Source organism: Hyaena hyaena, unplaced genomic scaffold (genome assembly GCF_003009895.1).
Source record: "Hyaena hyaena isolate Hyena2069 unplaced genomic scaffold, ASM300989v1 scaffold_95, whole genome shotgun sequence".
NCBI lineage: Eukaryota > Metazoa > Chordata > Mammalia > Carnivora > Hyaenidae > Hyaena > Hyaena hyaena.
This window is the reverse complement of record NW_024080727.1, coordinates 775,680-799,961: the sequence shown is the minus strand read 5'-3', so window position 1 is coordinate 799,961 and position 24,282 is coordinate 775,680. Positions and strand designations below refer to the sequence as shown.

Sequence of the window (24,282 nt, the reverse complement as noted above, 5' to 3'; positions counted from 1 at the left end):
GGGGTCACCCAAGCTGTCAGTCTCCGCAGTTAGCAGCAGGATGCAGACGTAATTTCTTAAAAGAGCCTTCCAGGGCTATTCATCTAACAAATACTTTCTAAATTCCTGCTGTATGCCAGGCAGCAATGAGAAATGTTTTCCTCCACAGTTTCTAGCAAAGGAACACATTTTAAGAGGTAGGTGCATTCAGAGAAGAGGCAGTATCCAAGAGAGCGATCTGTATTTGTTGATAAAGGAAGGGTCACTTTTAATCATTCCAACATGTCTTTTTCCAAACATGCATTTTCCCGAAGGTAATAAAATAGTTACAGCTAGGGAAAAAAAATCATTCCTTTCTTTATCAGATGTGGAAGCCTCGAGAAACACCATTCTCCTCCTTAAAAAGCAGAGTGGCTGTGGCAGAGTTCAGAAGAATCATTTGATTTCTTCTCCTAATGGAGTAGACTTCTTGCTATCTGATGTACTTTGCGCCTGTTGTTGTTTTTTTAACAAAAATTTCAACAAGCAGATGCATCTGATTTAGAGCAACGCACTACAAAGGGCAACGTGAAGAGTGTCCCAACCGTGGAAGAGAGACAAAGCCAGGGTCCTACAGCACCCTCCTCAAGGCTTGTTCAAAAGTCCAGGTGCTTAAACCTTAGGAAGGTTAGTTATTAAGTCCCGATAAAAGCGAGGCAGAGGACAAGCGCTCTGCACTTTGGATGATAAACCTCCTTGTGCAACAAGGAGGTCCCGCTCCTGTTCCCGGCTAAGGGAGTCACACTGTGGGCTGGGCTGGAGCTAGGCTCCCACGTGACAGAGATGACACTCATCACAGCTGCTCATTTCCCCCCAGTGGACAGGGCTGATCGCTGATCGTAGCCTGTCAGCTATGCTAAGTCTCCTGGGTAAGAATTTCCAGTATGAGGGGTATGGGAGTGACTCCCTGCTGTGGGGCAATCTGCTGCAAACGGAGAGACTGTAACTGCCAGCAGAAGGCCTCCAAACGGCCATGAGCTAAGTGATTCCTTTCCAGCTCGACAATCCATGTGAGAAAACACAGACACGTCTACGCAAGCACTACCATACACACACCCACACGCACACATGCGCCCACCGACGTCGATGGGGCTGCGTGTGAACGCCTCCCCCCGCGGGATGCGGCGGCGCTGTCAGGTCTGCACTGACATTCCTGAAAACCCACGCAGTGCCTGAGCTGAGCCTCACCTGGGCCTCTTGTCCGAGGTGGCGACACACACGTGCTGGGAGGGCACCGCCGTCCACTTCTTCGCCTCCGTGACGAGGGCTTCCGCGTCCACCAAGCCAAATCCATAGAGATGGCTAACTGAAAAGACAGAGCCTTCAGACCCCGCCTCGTCCTGCCCCCCAGGAATGGAGCAAGGCCCCGTGCCCACACTCCACTTGGCTCCCACGCAGGCTACCTGATCTGCAGCTGCCACGGGACAGACCACCTGTGTCACTCCGTGGCTGCAAGGGTGTGGGCCGTCACCTGGACGTCCCCAGTGGAAAGGCCAGCCCTTCTGAGGACTGCTCCTAGACCCCCGCCGCGTTACCCTCTCCCTGGACTGTACTCCTTCAGGTCAGGGGTACGGGCCGGCCACTGTGGCCCACTTCAGTGCCGAGGAGGAAAAGAAGGGTTGAGAGGACCGACTACTTTCTTTCTAGGAGACGAGGTTGGGTACCTGTACGGTGAAGGGACCTGTTGGCATGTGAGCTCCCTGAATCATAAACCAGACAAGAGAAACAAAGCCTTAAACCTGTTGGTTCACGTGGCCACAATGTACAATAAATAAGAAAGCAAGGCCCTGCTCATCTTTTCTGCCATCTTCTTTGCCTGCTTAACTCCGAGGGCATTCGGGGAACGTGGCATTGTGCGTGCTTGTGAGTTGGCCTGATCCAGTGTTTAATTTGGCCGTGGCAGGAGAGTTTCAAAGTTTAATTTAAGAGGCAAGGTCAAGAACTAGATACAATCTATTTTCCTATTTAATTAGGCCAACATTAAAATGTGGGCCAGCTCTTGTTACAGCCCACCACCACCACCACCATTCCTGCAAAACAAAGATGCATTAGGCCTGCCTGATCAATGGCTTTCTTATTAAAAGGAATGTCCCTTGGAACTCACAGTAACAACACTTGCCCTATATTTTACAGATAGTAGTAGTATCAGGCTTGGTGTCGAAACAGTTGGGCCTGAGATTCAGGAAAGGAAAAAAAGTCCTCCCTAACCTACCATGGCTGAACGTAAATCTTTTTCAAGCATCTCTGGTAAGAAGCCATATAAACAAAGCCAAGGGCACAGTCCTATAATTATCTGCTTTTTTTTTTTTTTTTAAATATATTTTTTTAATGTTTTATTTATTTCTAGGAGAGAGAGAGAGACAGCGTGAGGAGGGGAGGGTCAGAGAGAGAGGGAGTCACAGACTGAAACAGGCTCCAGGCTCTGAGCTGGCAGTCAGCACAGAGCCCGACGCGGGGCTCGAACCCACGAACCGTGAGATCATGACCTAAGCGAAAGTCGGACGCTCAACCGACTAAGCCACCCAGGCGCCCCTAATTATCTGCTTAAGAGGCTCAAAATATCTGGGTTACAAGCCCTGACAGCAGGTTGATTCCATGGAACCTATGTCTGTCCCAGGCTGGGTTGGGGGAAGAAGCCTTGCTGTTCTAGGAGTTACTTTTATAACACAGACAGAAGTTTTATAGTTAGAAAGTAACTTACATAACTATCTCAGTGTATTCATTGTACAGGTAAGGAAACAGGGCCAGTTTCAAAACTGTATTGCTACTCAGGGCTAAGAATGCAATCTGCCCTCAAATTGGTGGCACACAAATAAACATTATTTATTTATCTTAATAGACATGGATTTGTTCTGATGTGCATTAGGAAAAAATAAAGGTATAGACCAAACCCATGTTTAACTAGATGTAATAAATTTTCTTTTTAAAATATATATTTTTTTGAAAGAGAGAAAGAAGAGCACACGCAGAGAAGGGGCAGAAGGAGAGAAAGAATCTGAAACAGGCTCCACATCCAGTTTGGAGCTTGACTCAGGGCTCAATCTCACATGAGATCATGACCTGAGCTGAAATCAAGAGTCTTACACTTAACTGAATGAGCCACCCAGGCGCCCCTAAAATACATTTCTTTGGAATGCCTGGGTGGCTCAGTTGGTTAGGCATCCAACTTCAGCTCAGGCAATAATCTCACGGCTTGTAAATTTGAGCCCCACATCAGGCTCTGTGCTGACAGCTCAGAGCTTGGAGCCTGCTTTGGATTCGGTGCCTCCCTCTCTCTCTACCCCTCCCCTGCTTGCACTGTGTGTCTCCTTCTCAAAAATAAAATAAAAACATTAAAAATTTTAAAATATATTTCTTTATGTAAAAAAAATGCAAGTCAGTTTAAAGAGAACTACAGGTGGTCTCCAGATGTGGCAAAAGTCATATTTAAGGAACCCTGAATTCTACTGATCTTGAGTTTTTTTCCTTAATGACAGTATACCTGGAACCTTAGTTCCAGAATACCTTTGTTAAATCTCTAGCTATATACATCTCACTCTTGTGACACACAATCAAACATTTGGGGATTCTTTTTGCGAAGCTCCTGTCACCTCTTTAAAAGAGATTTCAGCAGGTGACCCAGTGGGCTCCCCGGGACAAGCTGCCTGGTCCCCACCCAGCCCAACAGAGCCACCACCGCACCTTTATGACCAGCCCCGTTGACTTTCCAATCATTCGCTTTCAGGTGCGCCGGCCTGGATGTCTTCACCAGCAGGTGCTGGACGTCCCTCCAGGTTAACTGGCTGCTGCAATGACACAATGACAGACCGCTGAAGCCCATACAGGTAAAAACAATGGCAGCACAGGACTGTCCTCCGTGGCGTGTCTGGAGCCAGCCCCAAGTCAGGACTTACGGAATTCCTGCAGACTCCATTCCTCAGCAAGGGCTTATTTCATAACCTCTTTGTAAAGAATGGTTTCCAGGGATTAATTCCTAAGATACAATCGTGCAGTGTAGTGCTAGAGTCCCTAGCATTAAAAACCTAGCCCTGCTGCCAAGGTGTACCTGAGTGCTCAAGGGCTAGAGAGGAAATCGCGGCAGAGGAGAGAGGGGCTTCCTGATGGTTACAAGTACGAGTGGGCTAGACTTCATCATAACAAGCAAACGCTGCGGTGCACGAGGGCAGGCTCAAGCCATCGTCTGCCCAGCCCCCAGCCCCATGTAGATCCACTTGCTACCAATTATAATTTGAGAGTTTAGTAATTCTCAATTTGTTTTGGTGCAAAGTGGAAACATCTCATTGAAAGAATGCAGGCCCACTAATAAAAATGCATAGATCAGAATGTTTTTGAGTCTAAGATACATCGTCCCACCTTTTTAATGCCTCTGAAACCAGGATCTATCTTATGACGACAGATGACACTCTGTCATAACCCCTCTGTCCACAGCATCAAGACTGGGTCGCAGATGGATGCTGAAAGCATCCTAGATGCAGTCTGCACCCCCTCCTCTTGACCAGTGCCTGCCCTAACCCACAGCAGTTACAATCGCCTTTCAATCACCCACTCTTGGTGTGTGCTTCAGAATATACATAAAATTTTACCCTCTTAACCATTTTTCTGTGTTCAGGACAGTGTCGGTGGTACCTTTCCACTATTGTACAGCCATCACAAACCATCCATCTCCAGAACCTTTTCATCTTCCCCAATTGGAACGCTCTCCCCATAGGACACTAACTCCCCGTTTCCCCCTCCCTCCAGCCCCTGGCAACCACCATTCTACTTTCTGTCTCTATGCACATGACAACTCTGGGAACCTTATGTAAATGGAATCATACAGTACTTATCCTTTTGTGACTGGCTGATTTTGCTCAGAATACTGTCCTCTAGGCTCATCCATGCTGTAGCAGGAGTCAGGATTTCCTTCCTTCTTAAGGCCGAATAATAGTCCATTGTGTGTATAGACCACATTTTCCTTATCCATACATCTACTGAGTGGGCACTTGACTTGCTTCCTCCTTTTGGCTATAAGTCACGTGCCAAGAACATGGGTGTACAAAGAGCTCTTCAAGTCTCTGCTTTCAGTTCTTTTGGGTAGATACTCACATGCAGAATTACAGGATCACGTGGTAACTCTTTAAGTGTTTGAGGGACCACCACTCTGGTTTCTACAGTGGCTGAACCATTCTATTTTCCCACCTCTTTGCCTGCTATCCACTGGGACTGCACTGTGGTTTGAGTCTCAGGGCACACATGCATTCCTCCTTTGGGGCTCGCTCTCCAGGCGCTAGCCCCAGGCTTCTGTGATTTCTCCAACATGTTGTGCTGCTGCGCCAGTGATCTCACTGGCCTCCTGGCCACCTCCCCCACTGTCATGTCCATTAGTCCAGTTTCTAGGCTGCTGCTCGGCTCTCCTCCCCGTATCCACTGTCCCTCCTGAGGCCCCATGGCCTCATCGTTCAAGGGGGTTTCTGAGGCTCCATATAGCCCAAGGCTTCATACTCTTCCATACAGGCACACGCTTTAGAGTTTGGTCAGGGAAGAAGGGGTCACACCTCTTGTTACCTGTGTGACCTGACAAGTTGCTACTCGTGTCGGGATCCTATCAAGGATGGCTAAGTCCAGTCTACCCAGGAGTTCAGCGTAAGGTACTGGAAGCATGAGCTTCAGAGTTCAGGATAGCATGGAACAGGTACAGAAAGGGAGAATGTTAGAAAACATCACGGGGCGCCTGGGTGGCTCAGTCGGTTAAGATTCCAACTCTTGATTTTGGCTCAGGTCATGATCTCTTGGTTCATGAGTTTAAGCCCTGAATCAGGCTCCGTGCTGCCTGTGTGGAGCCTGCTTGTGTTCTCTGTCTCTCTCCCTCCCTCTTTCTATTCCCCTCTGCCACTCTCATGCACGCACATGTGCTCGCGCGCTCTCTCTCTCTCTCTCAAAATAAATAAACTTAAAAAAAAGGAAACCCTCCCATTATGAGGACTTGTGTTTTATTTTGGACTCTGGTACCAAAATCACAAATAGAGTCGGATGAAAGATGCAGCTAAGGCCATTGAAAATGTTTTTCAACAAAGAAGGGATTGATGGAAAGTCCCAAGACTGCCACAAACCGGGATGGCCTATGTACAATTCTTACCCATGAGGGTCTTTCTTCATTTTTGTTACATGCTGTCCGCAGGCCCCCCCTGACCCCCAAGACCTTCTCCACCTGGGATGATCTGGCTTTGCCCTGACGCCTTCTGCATACAAGCGAACAGTGTTTGAAGGCTATGCCAGGAACATGAGCAACAGGCCCACTCCTTGGACACATGAACTGGCCTTGTCTCCAATCTCCTCACCTCAGGCCTGCAGGGTCCTTTGTTACAACCTGTCCCTCTCTTGACCAGTGCTGCAGACTTAAATGCTCAAAGCTGACACTGTTTTCTTTTTAGAATGAAATTATTTTTTCTTTTAATTTTTAAAAATATTTACTTATTTTTGAGAGAAACAGATGGAGTGTGAGTAGGAAAGAGGCAGAGAGAGAGGGAGACACAGAATCCGAAGCAGACTCCAGGCTCTCAGCTGTCAGCACAGAGCCCGACGCTGGGCTCGAACTAACTGAGATCATGACCGAAGCCAAAGCCAGATGCTTAAACCAGCTGAGCCACCCAGGCATCCTTTAGCTGACGTTGTTTTCAATACAGTTTGCTTGACTCCCCACTTGCACGCTTCTGAGGAGCATCTAAAACACTGAGGAAGATGAGAGTTTTCATGTGTCCACAGGCCAAGTTTAATGGGAAAAGCTGGCATGAAATGAAGCTTGTTTTGTATTTAGTTTTGACTAACAAAATTCCTTGCATGTTTCCAATAAAGAATGGAAGGAAATATAAAACAATGAGTTGCTAAGTATGTGAAAGCCACTTTCCACACAAGTAAGTAATTATTTAGAGCTGTTTGCTTTTTTTGTAAAAGCCTCAGGACACAGAAGCTAGCACTTTGGCCTGCAAATCGAAAATATTTAGGTCTTCCTTTGTTAAACTGGTAGCATGTGAGCTGTACGCCCTTTTGCCTTGTACAAATCAACATGCAAACATACATAATCCTAAGGACTGAAGCAACCCAAATGTGATCTTTTTTAAAATGTTATTTTTGAGAGAGAGAGAGCGCACGCACGCATGCACAGGTGGGGGATGGGCAGAGAAAGACAGAGACACAGACTCTGAAGCAGACTCAAAGCTCTGGGCTGTCACAACAGAGCCTGACGCAGGGCTTGAATTCACAAGCTGTGAGATCATGACCTGAGCCGAAGTCGGACGCTTAACCGACTGAGCCACCCATGGCACCCCCCAAATGTGATTTTTTGAATCATTTAAAATCTACAATAATTGGCTACTTCAAATGTCTGGCTTATTCTGAGCCAGTTTTGATGTCTTAACTGAATTTGTTTTTGACACCATAATTGCATGTTCTTTCTGATCCACCCAGACACTAACAACTCAGAGTTTTTATTTGGCTTATGACAGATGAAACGTCACCATTGCACCGTCAGCTTATCAAGTAAAGTTTATAAAGATCAGCTTGTGGCAGCCTGAAGTGGGATTTTGGTGTGCGATGCAGCATGGGAGGTAGGCTCAGGGTTCTGGCTCATCCACCTCTCTGTGGTCCTACAAATGGCAGAAGGCAGTGAGCTTTGACAAGGAAATGAAGGAGGGGCACCTGAGTGGCTCAGTCCATTAAGCGTCGACTCTTGATTTCGGCTCAGGTCATGATCACATGGTTTGAGCCATGCATTGGGCTTTGTGCTGATAGCATGGTGCCTGCTTGGGATTCTCTCTCTCTAGCTCTCTCTCCCTCAAAATATATAATACCCTTAAAAATATATATTAAAAAACTTAAAAAGGAAAAGAAGGGAAGAAATCTCTTCATGTCCGTTAAGGATGGCCTTGAAATGGAAGGAGATCCTGACCCCTGCTACAACATGGGTAAACTTGGGGGACATTGTGCTACGTAAGCCAGGCACAAAAAATCAAATCCTTTATGATTCCACTTACGTGAGATGTTTAGAGCAGTCAAACTCATAGAGACAAAAAGTAGAATGCAGCTTGCCAGAGCCTGGGGGAAGGGTTATAGGTAGTGCTGTGGGCTGAATCATCCTCCCAAACTCATATATTGAAGCCCTACCTCAGTGCTTCAGAATGTGACTGTATTTGGAGACATAGTCTTTAAAGAGGTAATTAAGGTAAAATGGGATCATTAGGGTGGGCCCCAATCCAACATGACTGGGGTCCTTATAAAAGAATCTAGTACATCTAGATGGAGGGAAGACCATCTGAGGACACAGAGGGAAGGCAGAGTCTCCCACTTTCTCTGCCCCCTCCCCAACTTGCACCATTCTGACTCTCAAAACACATAAACTTAAAAAAAAATGGTTAAAATGGTAAATTTTATGTTATGAGTATTTTACTGTGTTAAAAACTTACAGAAAACAAAGGAAAAGAGGAGAAGGCAAGTGGGAACTTACTTTGCTTCTAAAGCCAAGGCGATGATGCCAGCCACCATGGGGGCTGAAACCGAGGTCCCAGTGTGGCCATCGGTGCAGCGCTGGCGCAGATCCGTGGTGACCTGGGTGACAAGAGTCTGAGTCAGCTCCCAGATGTCAGAAGCTAGTCAGGAGGTGCTAGGCATTTGTATCTCTGCAGTCAAGGTGTTGTTGTTGTTTTTAATATTTACTCATTTATTTTGAGAGAGGCAGGAGGTGCAGAGAGAGAATCCCAAGCAGGCTCTGTGCTACCAGTGCAGAGCCCGATAGGGCTCAAACTCAGGAACTGTGAGATCATAACCTGAGCTGAAACCAAGAGTCAGATGCTTAACCAACTAAACCACCCAGGGCCCCCTCTCTGTGGCCAAGCTTTGTGTCAGATACTCCTGGCTAATCTGCTTTGCTTGCATATGTAAAACACGGACCCCTGCAGGGATGAGCTAATCACAAGCCTGAGAACCAGGAGACAAGGGAGAAGGAAGACATGCAGCCCGAAGGCGCATAACCTTGCTGCTGTGGGTGTGCATGCTCAGGCACTAAGGTAATGAAACAAAGAGGGCCTTCCATGGCAGAGTCCCACCTGCCCTAGCCCACGTGAATGACCCCCAAGTCACCCCTGACTTCAGAGCAGCTGGAAACACATGGGGGTGCCCTGGTGGCCCAGATGGCATCTCTGCCTTTAGCCAGAAGATCAGACATCAGTCTAGAAGGTCACAGATCACTCTCCGCCAGGATGTCCTCCTCAGATCGTTGACTGTGTCCCAAAGCACACGGTTCCATCTGCCACAGCGGACGAGCCTGGTGAGTTCTCCACCCTCACAGCATCTGCTCTATGGGAAACAAAGCTGGCCATTCTCCCCAGGAAGGCGAGGCTGACTCCGCAAACCTCGGGGCTCTGCATGCCTTCCTCTGAGGCACTGCCTCCCAGCTGGGTCGGGGGACTGATTCTGGGTCCCACTGGCGCACAGCCTATCGTCCCTCAGCTTTGAGCTGAAATGGAGAAGCAGCACCAGGAAATGACCCCATGGGGTTCAGCTGTGCCACACCTGCGCTGGATGGGATTTGGGTCCTCAAGCTACTCCCACGTGCTCTACAGATGGAACTAAGGTTGCTAATTGGCAGCCCTTAAATCAGTGAGAATACCCTGGATTATCCAGGGGGCCCAATTTAATCCCAAGGGCCCCAAGAAGTGGAAGGAGACAGAAAAATGTGTCGGAGAGATGAGGCGGAAGAGGGACCCAAGCCTTGAGTGCTAGCTTTGAAGAGGGAGATAGAGAAACATAAGCCAAGGAATGTGGGTGGCAAAGGAGATGCCCTTAGCAGACAGCCCACCAGGAAACAGGAGCTCAGTCCTACAACCACAACAAGTAAATTCCGCCAACAGCCTGACAGAGCACAGATGGATTCTCCATGAGAGTCTCTGGAAGGGAACACCGTCTCACAGGCACGTGGATTTCAGCCTCGGGGACTCAGAACAGACACTCCGCGGAGGCTGCTGCACTTCTGACCTCCCGAACTGTGAGATAATAAATCTGTGCTGTGGAAGCTAAGTTTGGGAACATTTGTTGCGATAGCAATAGGAAACTGTCACCCCCACCAACTGCAAGCCTCTGGTAGCCGATCTGTATAACCCGAGGCAGTGAATTTCCCCAGTGATAACAATCCAGATCCTCTTCCAAACAGAGCATCTTCCTTTGTCACATTTCGGCTGGGCTGCAATCACCCAGTGAGACAGGACCTAGCCTGTCTCTCTCACACACAGGAAGGACTGGACAGAAACACTGCTGGAGACCAGCCTGCTCCTCCCTCCCTGTTCAAGCAGGGCTGAGGCAACCTGATGTTCAGGAGGGCAGCTGACAGTAGGGAAGTTGGGACAAGGATGCGACCTCCCTGAACCCAGGATCTTCATCTGCAAAAGGGCATAACGACACTTCCTTTACAAGGCTTCTGGTCAAAGTCACAGCCGGCACCTGAAATATACCATTCAGTAAATGGTGGCCAGGGAGGGAAACTGATGGTGTCTGGGCAGGAGGCCAAGCTCCGAAGAGCACGTGAGGCCCATGGCCGGCTCTCCAGCCTCTAAGAAAGGGCTACTGGGGAGGGAGCAGAGGTTCTGCAGTGTAGGGAGGGGATGGCCCAAGTGAGGCGGGCAGCCCCCTTCCTGAGACCAGATGTCGTGCATGGTACTCTGCTCACGTTGAGTGAATGAAAGAAAGAGCCAAGGAATAAATGAATGAGACGTTCACGTTAGGTGTTACTCCATTTAACAAGGTCACATATCAGCACCAGGCAATCCCACCCTCCAGGTAAATGCTGCCTGGCATTCAATAGAGGGCACCGGTGGGGCAGAGCCTCAATATCCAGCTGACTCCTCCCTGAACTGCCCAGCCTGCAGGCTGCCTTAAGTCCAGAGCTTGGAGGTTCTCGAAGGGGCCTCAGAGCAAAAACGTGACTCTAGCTGAGCTGAACACAACAATAACAACAAACAAAACTGCCATCCATACTCTCAGAGAAGAATTCCAGCCCAGCAAGAATTGACTCATTTTCTCTTTTACCCTCCTCTTAACTACACCCTTCTGACCCATATGCTATTGCTCAGAGAAGAGACTTAAGAAAGAAAAAAGAATCAAGGCATTTTGTAGCTAAGGTGTGTGTGCACATGCGGTATGACTAATTACGCAAATAAGCCACAAGCCCTGCTCCCAGGGTTGAGAGACAGGGTCGTCCCGGCAGGAAACCTCTAGTACAAAGTGTTCAATGACCCAGTCTCCACCCCACATGCCTCCAGCCAGCAGGCTTGTTTAACAAGACTCCAGCAAGTCCGTGTTCCAATGACGCTGGATTCCTACATGAACGGGACACCGTGCAGAATCTCGGCTGCCTGTCCCAGGGGCACGTGCTTCAGTAGAAAAGGAAAATAAATTAATACGTTCTTTAACTAGCCCGGGCCGCTGCAGGCTGGCGGCGGAACAGCCGTGGCTGACCTTTCAGCTGGTTCAGAGTAAAAGAGGGAACAGGGAGCCTGTACGCTCCCGCAGAAAAACGTACAAGTAAATTTGCAGATAATTTCTCGAGATGCGACGAAGCAGCAGGAGAAATAAAAAGGATGCAAGTGAGCTTGCTTTCAAATTAAACCATGTCTGGCCAGCTCATTTTTTAACCATCTAAAAACCAACTTAATGACTGCGCATTTGAATTCTACATTAATTTCAGCTCAACATCCTCCCCCTCTTTACTTTTCTTAAAGCAGGAAAGCCTGTAGGGAACGAAGAAGCACAAATGCCACCCATATGCTAAACGGAAACAGTTTTTAAAAGATGAATCACACTGATGTCCTTTGAAGTGAATGTAACAGACAGAAACCACGGCTCAATTCGAAGGGTCTGGGGCAAGTCCTTTTGTTAGGGAGAGAATGGCCTGGAAGAACACTTGGATCTCTAAAATGTTACAGTATAAAACCAAGACTTTCTCTTCCTCTGTCTGGCACATTGAAACTGAACCGGTCAGCTAGATTCTGTGACCACAGAAATTTAGAGAGCTAAAAGGAGGCACGGTGCTGAGAATGCACCCCATTCTTAAATGCTATTTTTAGCTTTCTAAAGCCAGAGAGGGTTTTAATTGGTATTTTGTGCAAAAATTAGAAAGGCAGGGCCTGGGGAAGATTGCCAAGGGACTGGGGTTTCCCTCGAGGTACAACCAGTTCACTGATGGGGGAGGTTGGTACCCTGGGAGCCGGTAAAAACTGGCCTCAGGGGAAAAGAAACTTGTCCCTGAAGGGCTGGAGGAGCGGATCCTAAGCTCTCCACCTGGCCAAGAGGACTCACGATTTTCCGCTCGTAGAATGCCCCACTGCTGTAGGTGGTGGCCAGGGTGGACGCACACTCTTCCAGGTACCACGGCTTGTAGCCGTTCTCGGTGGTGCTGCTCACGGAGATGGTGTAGATGCTGTTGGTGTAGCCATCACAGGAACAATGGTCCCCCTCTCTCCCGCCATTCCCGGAGGCCCAGACGAAAATGGAGCCCAGGCCCTGACGACCCTAGGCGGGAAGAAGGAGAACAAGGTGTCGGGTCAGCCTCGGCAGCTAGAACTTAGAAGTGTAGGTCTCACACAAGCCCGGAGTCTTTCTGTTGGATTGTCCCTTCCAAGGGTCTAAGAAGGATGCATTCAGGGGAGCCTGGGTGGCTCAGTCAGTTACTAGATGAGTCGACATCCAACTCTGGCTCAGATCATGATCTCGTGGTCCGTAAGTTCAAGCCCCTGTGTCGGGCTCTGTGCTGACAGTTCGGAGCCTGGAGCCTGCTTCAGATTCTGTGTCTCCTCTCTCTGCCCTTCCCCCACTTGTATGCTCTCTCTTTTTCGCTGTCTCTCTCAAAAAGAAACATTAAAAAAAAAAAAAGGATGCATTCAGACTGCACCATTTGTGGACATGGTTCTGTAGGCTCCTGTTTTATTTTAAAGGATTCTTTTTTTTTTTAATGTTTCTTTTTGAGAGAGAGGGAGAGAGTGACAGAGCACAAGCAGGGGAGGGGCAGAAAGAGAGGGAGACACAAAATCTGAAGCAGGCTCCAGGCTCTGAGCTGTCAGCACAGAGCCTGATGTGGGGCTCAAGCCCACAAAGCGTGAGATCATGACCTGAGCCAAAGTAGGACGCTTAACCGACTGAGCCACCCAGATGTGCCTCCTGTTTTATTTTAACAGAGCACCTCTGCTTGTGGTGACAGCCTGAATGCTACAGAATCACAGGACTGCACTGAGGAGATGGCCCAGAAAGACCTCTCTGTTCTTCATGGGAAAATCAAGGGCCCTCATACAAGCTATTCTATTCCAGAGCCATGCCTGTAATTTCCATCGTAATCTCCTATCATCACAAAGAGCAATATTACTGAGATGAAAATCGATGGCTGAATTTATAACATTAATTTTTTCTGGATTGAAAGAGTTGGTCCTGTGGGGTGGGGGGCGAATTTTCTTGAAAACCCCATGGAAGAGGAATATGTCTTAGAAAGCAAGGTAATTTTTTTTTTAAATCGTTTAATCTTTATTTTTTGAGAGACAGAGTCAGAGCATGAGCAGGGGAGGGGCAGAGAGAGGGGGAGACACAGAATTGGAAGCAGGCTCTGGGCTCTGAGCTGTCAGCACAGAGCAGATGCAGGCCTCAAACTCACGAACCATGAGATCATGATCTGAGCTGAAGTAGGATGCTTAACAGACTGAGCCACCCAGGAGTCCCAGAGCAAGCTAATTTTTGAAAAGAAGGGGTGGGACTGTGAATTCTGAGTGAAGACTGAACAGGTAAAAAGGTCATGGTCCAGAACGCCCTGGCTGCTCATGGCCATCATATGAGGGCTTCCCAGGGTCCCCGCCATGGGGAGGCATTAAAGCAGGCAGATGGGCAATGCCAGCCAAGGCCAGCACTCTACGTGTTCCTAGGTTTTTATCTTTAAGAACGCATACATGAGAGTGGTCAGGGTAGCTTCCTTCAGCTCTCTTCCATCCCACACCCACAGAAGCAATGATTTCTGACCCAACCACGTCACAAACACCAGCTAAAGATGAGCTAATCCGAGACAGAACTGACCATTCTGCCCGAGTGGCTGCACCTGTTGGTGGTGCACAGCCAACCCCAGAGAGCAGTGCCAACACCCATGTGGGTGAAACTGGACCCACAGGGCTGGTAACTTTGGTGTCCTTGCAAGGACCCTCCTTTCCATACACGTGGGAGGAAATTGATACTTACGCCCACCAACTGGCCAGTTTAAAGACTTGCAACAGGATTCTGGGATCTCCAGAGAGTCCAACTGAAGCCTTGCTGCTGACTCTGGGAGCATTACACTCACTCAGAGTTCAAGTCCATCCCGGGCTGAGTGGACACACCTGCTCTGAAAACTCCATGATCTTCCACTTTGTAGACCAAGTGGACTATAGTTCCTTGCCCTTTTGTGCCTATTTGTCATGACTCTGACATTTCCTCCAGTTTCCAATGTGAGGCTCTCAATGCAGCCCACAGAAGTTCCCTCACACTCCCCCAATCCGCTGCTCAAAGCCGCCTCACTCACTCTGCTTTCCACGTCTCCCAGGGCGGCCTGTCCACATGGCCATGAGCTCCACAGAAGGCTTACTCACATTTAGCAAAAAGGTCAACCTTCTGGAAGAAGGGCACAAAGTACCTTAGAAATGGGTGTGTCTGTCCAGATGGCCAACAGACACATGAAACGATGCTCAGCATCCCTCCTCATCAGGGAAATACAAATCAAAACCACACTGAGATATCACCTCATGCCAGTCAGAGTAGCTAAAATGAGCAAATCAGAGAACTCTAGATGCTGGCGAGGATGTGGAGAAACAGGCACCCTCCTACACTGTTGGTGGGAATGTAAACTGGCGCGGCCCCTCTGGAAAACAGTGTGGAGGTTCCTCAAAAAATTAACAACAGAACTCCCCTATGATCCAGCAATAGCACTGCTAGGAATTTACCCAAGGGATACAGGAGTGCTGATGCATAGGGGCACATGTACCCCAATGTTCATAGCAGCACTCTCAACAATAGCTAAAACGTGGAAAGAGCCTAAGTGTCCATCAACGGACGAATGGATCAAGAAGATGTGGTTTATCTATACCATGGAATACTACATGGCAATGAGAAACAATGAAATCTGGCCATGTGTAGCAATATGGATGGACCTTGAGGGTGTTATGCTGAGCAAAATAAGTCAGGCAGAGAAGGACAAATACCATATGTTTGCACGTATAGGAGGATTAGGAGGAACTTAACTGAGGAACAAGGGGGAGAAGAAGGGGGGAGATGGTGGGGGAAAGGGAGAGAGGCAAACCATGAGGGACTCTTGAATGCTGACAAAAACTGAGGACTGATGGATGTGGGGGTGAGGGGGGATGGGCACGGAGGAGGGCACTTGTGGGGATGAGCACTGGGTGTTATGTGGAAACTAATTTGACAATAAACTATTTGTAAAAAAAAAAAGAAAGAAAGAAAGAAAGAAATGGGTGTGTCTGCATGCAATTATCTTTGAAGCTAGTTCAAAGAAACTGAAGTCCAAACAAAAAGGTATTTAACCCGTCAGAGCCTATCTTTATTCCATGTGAATTATTTATTTATAAAAGACTGTCATTTTGCTAAGGGAGGGCCTATAACCTTAATGTTCCAGAAGCACAGAGAATGCCCCCAGATAGCACTCCTCATACTTGAGCAAGCACACAGGTCTCTAGGGGTCTTGCTCCATTGCAGACTCAGACTTGGTAGGTCTGGGGGGAGCCCTAAGATTCTGTATTTCTTTAAAATAGTTTATTTCATTTTTACTTATTTTTATATTGTTTTTTTTTTAAATGTTTATTTATTTTTGAGAGAGAGACAGAGACACAGAATTGGAAGCAGGCTCCAGGCCCCAAGCTGTCAGCACAGAGCCTGAGCAGGGCTTGAACTCATGAGCCATGAGATCATGACCTGAGCCAAAGTCAGACGGTTACCCGACTAAGCCTATTTTTTAAAAATGTTTATTTATTTTGAGACAGAGAGAGATAGACAGTGGGGAGGGGAGGGGCAGAGAGAGAGAGAGAGAAAGAATTCCAAGCAGGCTCTGCTCTGTCAGTACAGAGCCTGATGTGGGGCTCAAACTCACAAACCATGAGATCATGATCTGAGCCCAAAATCATAAGTTGGACGCTTACCCAACTGAGCCACCCAAGCTCACCGAGATTCTGTATTTCTAATGAGCTCCCAGGTGATGCCCATGTGGCTGCTTCTGGACCCCACTTTGAGTAACAAGGGCCTAAAATGCCAAAGGCATATTGCACCTTACGCTGCGCAGTTACTCCTAGACCAATCCATTCTCACAGGTGTTGAGGCATCAAGAACCTTTCTCCCTCCTAAAAAGTCTCCTAAAGAGAATGCGAAAATGAGGTGGAGGAAACACCCAGATCTGAGATGTAGCAGATGTGTTTGCTGTCTCTGAGGACCTCATGTTCATTTCCCAGGTCATGGAAGCCACAGGGCCGAAGCTGTAGGGGATGACAGTTCAACCCCAGCCCTAAACTTGTGTTTCTGTTCAGGACAGTCACAACCTCAACCCGACTAAACCTATTTCAGCGTCCTGCCTGGGAGGTGAAGGGCTCCTCAATGAACTCCGGACCACCATTCCTGAGGGGCTAGCAAATGCCTGACATCTGGACGAGGCCAGACTTTCTGGGCTCAGCCATACTGCATCTCCCCTTTGGGATGACAAGCCACATGAGGAGTATAGCTTCCTAAGGACCAACATTAGGCATACCCCTATGCCAAATTATGGTCTCTGCAGTCTCCAAACCACATCATCCACCAGAGATGAAGTCAGACTTGACAGAGAAAGACTGAAGGTGACAAATAGGGCATCTAGGAGGAGAAACAGATGGGGGAATGTGGTCTGGTTTGAGATCACCAAATTTCTAGGAGGATTTTCAGTGACAACTTTAGACGGCTATGATTTAAGTTTCCCTATATGACATATTTTACTTCAGAATGACTGAAAAAAAATGAAATGACCTCAGTATTTCAAGATATTGTGACAAGAATGACGGGAAACCACATGGTCCCCTCTGCAGCTTCCTCACCCCCCTGACAGCCCAATAAAGCCAAGGCTGCTTGGAATTCAGCATGCAAAGAGCCCCTCGCTGCAGCTCCAGGCTCTCCAAAGTCCTCCATGGGTTCGTCTACACAAACCCAAGTAAACTTGAGATACCAAACAATTGTTTGAAAGCAATTTGGGGCACCTGGGTGGCTCAGTCAGTTAAGTGTCTGACTTCAGCTCAGGTCATGGTCTTGCAGTCCGTGGGTTCAAGTCCCTTGTCCACCTCTGAGCTCAGAGCCTGGAGCTTCCTTCAGATTCTGTGTCTTCCTCTCTCTCTGCCCCTCCCCTGCTTGTGCTCTGTCTCTCTCTCAAAAATAAACATTAAAAAAAGAAAGAAAGAAAAAAAGAAAACATTTACGAAGCACCTAGGTAGCTCAGTCAATTAAGCATTGGACTCTTGATTTCAGCTCCAGTCATGATTTCATGGTCCATGGGTTTGAGTCCTGCATCTACTCTGTGCTGACAGCTCAAAGCCTGGAGCCTGCTTCCGATTCTGTGTCTCCCTCTCTCACTGCCCCTCCCATACTCACGCTCTCTCTCTTTCTCTCAAAAATAGATAAACATTTAAAAAAAAAAAGAAAATCATTTACGGCGTGCCTGGGTGACTCAGTCAGTTAAGTGTTGGACTCTTTTTTTTTCTTAAATAGTTTATTGTCAAGTTGGTTTCCATATAACACCCAGTGCTCATCCCAACAAGTGCCCTCCTCGTGACTCTTGATTTCAGCTCAGGTCATGACCTCCTGGTGCATGGGATTAAGTCCCACATCAGGCTCTGTGCTGACTGCATAGAACCTGCTTGGGATTCTCTCTCTCTCTCTCTCTCTCTCTCTCTCTCTCTCTGCTTCTCCCCCACTCACACACACTCTCCCTCTCAAAAACAAATAAATTTTAAAAACTTAAAAAAAAAGAAAGAAAACAATCATTTACTTCTCCAGGAAATTGGGGGGGTGGGCCCTGTCCTAAGATGTCAGATCTTTAGAAATTATCTCCTACAAGAACACATGTTTAGGATTAACCCCGTTCAAAGCAGTATCTTACACACACAAAATGTGATCTCTAATTTACAGCTTAAATTAAGCTTAAGCTTTTGTCATCAAGAGTGAGATCCATGTGATCTAGTGGGTGGCAGGAGCTGAGTACTGGGAAGATAAGATATTTTTACTTGGCAGCCCCTTGCAGGCAACAGCTGACTTGGTCACAGAACCTTCTGGCAGCCCTGGGCCAGCCCCTAGCACAGCTCAGGTGCTCAGCAACCTGACACTAGCAGCCTTACATTTTCTTGGAGTTATGGGGAGACAAAGGAAGCTGTGTGGTGTTGCAGGCATGACCATGAGGTCAAATGCCAGGTTGGGAGCAGTCTAAGAGATAAAAGCTCAAACCTCACAAAAAATTAACAGAAAACGGCCAAAAGCAATACCTCCAGAAAAGCAATCAAGTCATATTATTTAGAAGAAAGAAATAATGAACTGAGTTAAAAAAAGATGGCTCCTCTATGGGGCGGGGCTAGGGGTTGGGCAGAGGGAGACGAAGAAAGGTTGTCTTTAATATAATCCTCTGATAATAACTGATTTTTTTCATTAACTATTTATTAATCACATTTTAATCATGGTGCACAGGTTACAATAAAATAAGGACTTTAAAAAATGTTTTAAAGCATAAATAATAAGGGACGCCTGGGTGGCTCAGTCAGTTAAGCCTCCGACTCTTGATTTCAGCTCCAGTCATGATCTCATGGTTTCGTGAGTTCGAGCCTCTCATTGGGTTCTGTGCTGATGATGTGGAGACTGCTCAGGATTCTCCCTCTTTCTCTGCCCCTCACACTCTCTCTGTCTCTCTCAAAATAAATAAATAAACTTAAAAAAAAGATTCATAAAGCACATATAATAAAATGGGCTTGAACCATCCTCCTCCCCAGCCCTTCTCCTCCGTCTCCCAGTCCAAGACCCAGGGATGCTTGGACTTCTTGCCCAAACCCCTGCCAGCATTGCCAGGCCAGACCTTATCCTCTGGGCTGGGCCTCGTTGAGCCAACCAGAGCCACCCGGACACTGACCACAGCTCTGTCTGCCTGCTCCAAGAAGCTGTCCTCACCCAGAAATTTGCCACGCCACCTGGCTTGCAAGACCGGAGTCAGCTCCAGTCCCCCCTGGCTCTCCCCCTGCATTTTTTGACTCCCAAGGACCCAGAACTAATGATCACAGAGTGACCATGGGTGGGCCTCCTGGCCAGTGGGGGAGAGGGTTGCCAGCTTCCTCTGCTTCCCCTCAGCTGGTCAGTGGAGACCCAGTGCTTGGATGTTTGCTCTCTTTAGTCTCAAGAAATCCTAAACATATTAGGCTTTGTGCTGACAGCTAGGGCAAAAGGCTCAGCCTTCCTGCTCCGGGGGGCCCTGGAGCAGCACACACTCGTGACGGACACGGGAAGCTCCATGGCTGGGTGTTTCCATGGGCAGGTGGCCCGAGGCTCAGGACGCCCCTTCCACCTGCATAGTCCAGGTCACAGGCCAGGTAGTTGGACAAAGAGCCCGGCTGCCCACCTGCACATACCCCTTGGCTGGAGGCTTGTCAGGCTTCAGGGCACAGAGTCCTGGGCCTGGCGGGGAACCAGCTGAGATTCTTTTGCTCTGGAGGGTAGAGAGCCACCTCCCTGCATCCCCAAATGACTTCTCCCTCACACTGGTCCTGGCACAGCAGGGCCATCCTGATCCTCTTTAGGGGCTCTGGCCTGGATCACTCTGTTTTTAATCATTAAAAACTTTTTTTACTCTTCCCCCGCCCCCACCGGTGAGAGATCCACCGAAGCCCTGAACGACTCACACCTTTTTAATGCCATACTCGAAGGCCTGCTTAGCCAGCCGGCCAGGCCCATCCACGGTCTTCCCGTCGTCGTCTGGCCCCCAGCTTGCACTGTAAATGTCGATGTAGTTGGGTCTGATGCCCAGCGACTTGGCCTCAACCACATCCGTCACGTCTCCATCCAGCATGCGGATGCCTGCAAGCACACAAGGGGGCTTAGTGTGCACCCACCCTGCACTTGGGAGGGTCACATGCCCAGGAGCACGGCTGGTAGCCCCACACTGCTCTGGAGCCTTCCAGCGTCATTCTGGAAAACTTTCCCCCCATCCTGTGCTGTCCGATGTGAAGGACTTCAAATGCCATCCAGGGCCACGCTGTGGTGTCCCCGACACAGGACAGCAGCCAAGGAAACAGAACTGTTTGGAAAATATAGGATTCAAGCAGTTTCCTCGGTAGCACGATATCATTCTGGTATTTAAAAACGGAACATATTAGAAGTATTATGATTGTTATTTCTAGAACAGAACTCTGGAGTCATTTTCACTTTCCCTGCTGTCAATAGTTTATTTCTCCTTTAAAAAAAAAATGACTTCATCTTTGATTTGTAATTAGGAGTTTTTAACCTGGAAGATGGAAGGCCGCCCCTTAGCCTACTGAGGGGTTCCAGGTTCCCCAGACGTGTCTTTAGGGGGTGAGGAGTACAGATTCCTCAAGAGCACCCCAAAAGGAAAGGGGGTGAGCCATGAGCCTCTTCCAATGCCTGCCTTCTCGGCCAGGGGTTCCCTGTTCGCCCTGTGCTCAGCATTTGCCTCCATTAATGATTACACTCTGTACCCAGCAAGTGGGGTACCTCTGTGCTTCACCCAGAGAGGGTGTCTCAGCGATGCTGGGTCATGACTGGGAAGCAGGGTTACCAGCATGTCCTTCCTGGATGCAGAATGGGATCTCTTTGAGGCTCCAAAAACCTGTGCTTTCTCAGCCAGGATCAGCACTCTCTAGGTGACTCTTCAGGACCCACAGCCACCCCACTCAGAGGCCCCCAGAAGCCCCTCCTCCACCAGGCCCAGCTCCATGTGTGGTGGCCATGCCAACGAGTCTTAAATCTTGAGCTATTTAAGACAGAACAGGAAAGAGGACTTTTTCTGATTATAAGCATCACATATGCTCTTTGCAGAAAGTTTGGAAAATAGAGAAATAACTAGTGATAATATTTTGGTTATTTTCTTCCAGTATTTTTCTTTGGCCACAGTGTGCACTTTCTCTCCAAGTTCTTTTTTTACCACAGAACCTCACACAGAACATTTCCCTGCATCATTAAAGACTCTTCTAAGACACGATTGTTAATGGTTGCCGCTTCCCCTCCTGTGCACCCCGGCCCAGGCAGCACTTTCCCTGAGGTTCACCTCACTGAGCAGAGAGGCCCCCAGCTCCCCCAGACTGGGCTGGATCTATTCATGCTGCATCCCAGCATCTGCGTCGACAAGAGAGTACATACGCCAAAAATAGCAACGCGGAATATAAATGACTTTAAGAGACAGAACGGTGACTTTTCCCCAGGATGAAGAGAGATGGTATGGGACTCAGGCAGAAAGAACCACAGGAAGGAGGCTCCTTGAGGAGACATCCTCCCCAGGGGCTCAGGGACAGATGTGGGATGTGGATTAAACCTTCCTGTCCCACCCGTTTTAACTGGAATTATGGAGATACTTTGCTGTCGCTTTTGATGGATGGCTGAGAGGGAGAGATGCCTAACACATAAATTTCAAATGATACCTAATCTCTCACCCAGTAACACATGGATCGTAGATGAACAACTAAAAGCACTTTATGATTTGTCAGGGTGAGAAACTTCCTACCTACAGAGAATGTGAAGATAATTTAAATGCAGTAAATTCTTCCACCCTATCAACTCATCCTACCTAATTATTGAAGGTTCAGGTGGCCCTGAAGGTTCTCCTTCATGCCCGTCCTAACGATCCTGGTTGTGAGCTTAAAAGAGGCACCATGTGGGGTCCCTGGGAAGCTGAGTAGGACAGTCATGCTGGTAGGAGGGGGGGCCACCCTAGGGCACGGCACCTTGGCTCTACGCTTAGGTGGGACATGAAGCAAGCTGGAACCGCTTGCTCCGAAAGCCTGGAAATCATACTCAGAATCAATGTCAGAGAAATTTATAGCAAAACAACAGTGAGACTGAGGTCTGGGAGACATCAGGAGTTCAGAGGCAGGGCCGAGAGCCATGTGGGAGTGTCACGGCATGGGCAGTGACAGAGGGTGGTGCTGGAGTCATCAAAAGAGTCATCTCTTTATGGCAGAAGGTCTTAAAACTGAGAAGAAGAAATAAATTCTGACTTTAACCCTGACTGTTCTCTCTTCTGGCTCCCTATCTATTTATCTTCCTCTCTTTATTACCTGCTATGGACTGAATGTTAGTGTCCCCCCAAATGCACATGGCGAAGCCCCAGCCCCCAGTGTAGTGAAGACAGGAGTGTTAGGAGGTAATTAGGTTTGGATGAGGTCATGGGATGGGGCCCCCACGATGGGCTTCATGCCCTTATTAAGAAGAGTCAGCAGACAGCCCGCTTCTTCTGTCTGTCTCCACCGCATGAGGACAGAGAGGTTAGCCATTAGTGAGCCACCGAATGGGCCCTCACCGGGAAGCAGAATGAACAAGCACTGTGACCTTGGACTTGCAGCCTCCAGAACTGTGAGAAGTAACTGTTGCATAAGCTCCCAGTCTGGAATTTTGTTACGATGGCCCCAGCTGATGCAGACAGGACCGCAGCTGCCTGGCTTAGGATGGTGCCAGGAAGCCGCCACTGCTCACACACTAAGATGGCACCACATGGCAAGTGGATATGGACTCCTCGTCACCACTCCTGAGGAAAGGCCCGTGAAGCAGAGCTCTCAATGGACAGTGTGCCGTAGAGCCAGCAGGAGGGAGATGGGGCATGCCACAGGTGATAGTCCTGCCGTGACCACCAACTAGTGACTCTGGGAGCTACCTCATGTCACTAACCATCCATTTCCTATAGATTGCAATGATGAAATCTACTGTAGCCACAAAGGTGCCATAAAAACTAAAAAAGAGAGGCACCTGGGTGGCTCAGTTGGTTAAGCATCTGACTTTGGCTCAGGTCATGATCTCATGGCTTGTGGGTTCGAGCTCCATGTCGGGCTCTGTGCTGACAGCTCAGGGCCTGGAGCTGTTTCGGATTCTGTGTCTTCCTCTCTCCTTCCCTCCCTCTCTCTCTCTCTGCTCCTTCTGTCTCATGCTCTGTCTCTCAAAAATAATAAATAAACATTAAAAAATTTTTAAACTAAAACAGATGAGGGGCACTTGGGGCTCAGTTGGTTAAGTGTTGTTGGACTTCAGCTCAGGTCATGATCTCACAGTCAGAAGGTTTGAGTCCTGCATCGGGCTCCTCACTGAGTGTGGAGACTGCTTGGGATACTCTCTCTGCCCCTCCCCACCTCTCTCTCTCAAAATAAATAAATAAACTTGAAAAAAAAAAAAACTAAACTAAAAAAGGTAATTTAGGTAAAGTGCCTGGCAATAAACACCCAATGGGCACAGTAGTGGCTTGTTTGAAACCACTGAGCCTCACTTTCCCCGTCTGCAAAAATGTAAGTAAAGACACTAATTTCCAGAGGCTGTTAACAATAATGAATTACTTTTTGCCTTTATTTTAATTTTTTAAGCTTTTTAAATTATTTATTTTTGAGAGACAGAGCATGAGCAGGGGAGGGGCACAGAGAGAGGCAGACACAGAATCTGAAAGAGGTTCCAGGCTCTAAGCTGTCAGCACAGAGCCTAACATGGGGCTGGAACCCCAGAACCATGAGATCATGACCTGAGCTGAAGTTGGATACTTAACCAACTGAGCTACCCAGCCACCCCAGTTTTTACCTTTAAAACATACACTGTTTGATAATGTATGAAGGAGCATAAGTTACACACATGTTAGTGATAAAGCCCAAAAAAATTGACACACATGAGCCCTCCATCCATTCAATGCAAATATAAACATGACCCACTGGGGTCTCTACCCATGCCCTGCCCCTCACAGAGGAAATTACTCAGAATTTTGGATTGTCTTTTCATTGCCTTTTTTTTTTCTTAAGGGATACCTATTACATGGTTTTAATATTTATTTATTTTTGAGAAAGAGAGAGACAGACCACAAGCAGGAGAGAAGCAGAAAGAGAGGGAGAGAGAGAATCCAAAACAGGTTCCAGACTCTGAGCTGTCAGCACAGAGCCTGATGTAGGGCTCGAACTATTGAATCACATGACCTGAGCTGAAGTCAGACGCTTAACTGACAGAGCCACCCAGGCCCCCTCGTTGCCTTTTAAA

The 24,282-nt window shown here is 48.0% G+C and overlaps 1 protein-coding gene across 2 annotated transcripts in view; it reads right to left on the bottom strand.

The window, feature by feature from the left end:
• PCSK6 (proprotein convertase subtilisin/kexin type 6) overlaps positions 1 to 24,282 on the bottom strand; it is a 193,040-nt gene that overhangs the window by 69,812 nt on the left and 98,946 nt on the right. For both annotated transcript variants that reach the window (XM_039235060.1, XM_039235061.1), the window contains exons 7-11: positions 19,952 to 20,124; positions 12,340 to 12,552; positions 8,498 to 8,598; positions 3,700 to 3,803; positions 1,207 to 1,324 (exon numbers count right to left, since the gene is read on the bottom strand). In XM_039235060.1, coding sequence (XP_039090991.1) covers positions 1,207 to 1,324; positions 3,700 to 3,803; positions 8,498 to 8,598; positions 12,340 to 12,552; positions 19,952 to 20,124 — 709 coding nt within the window. The remainder of the gene's footprint in view (positions 1 to 1,206; positions 1,325 to 3,699; positions 3,804 to 8,497; positions 8,599 to 12,339; positions 12,553 to 19,951; positions 20,125 to 24,282) is intronic.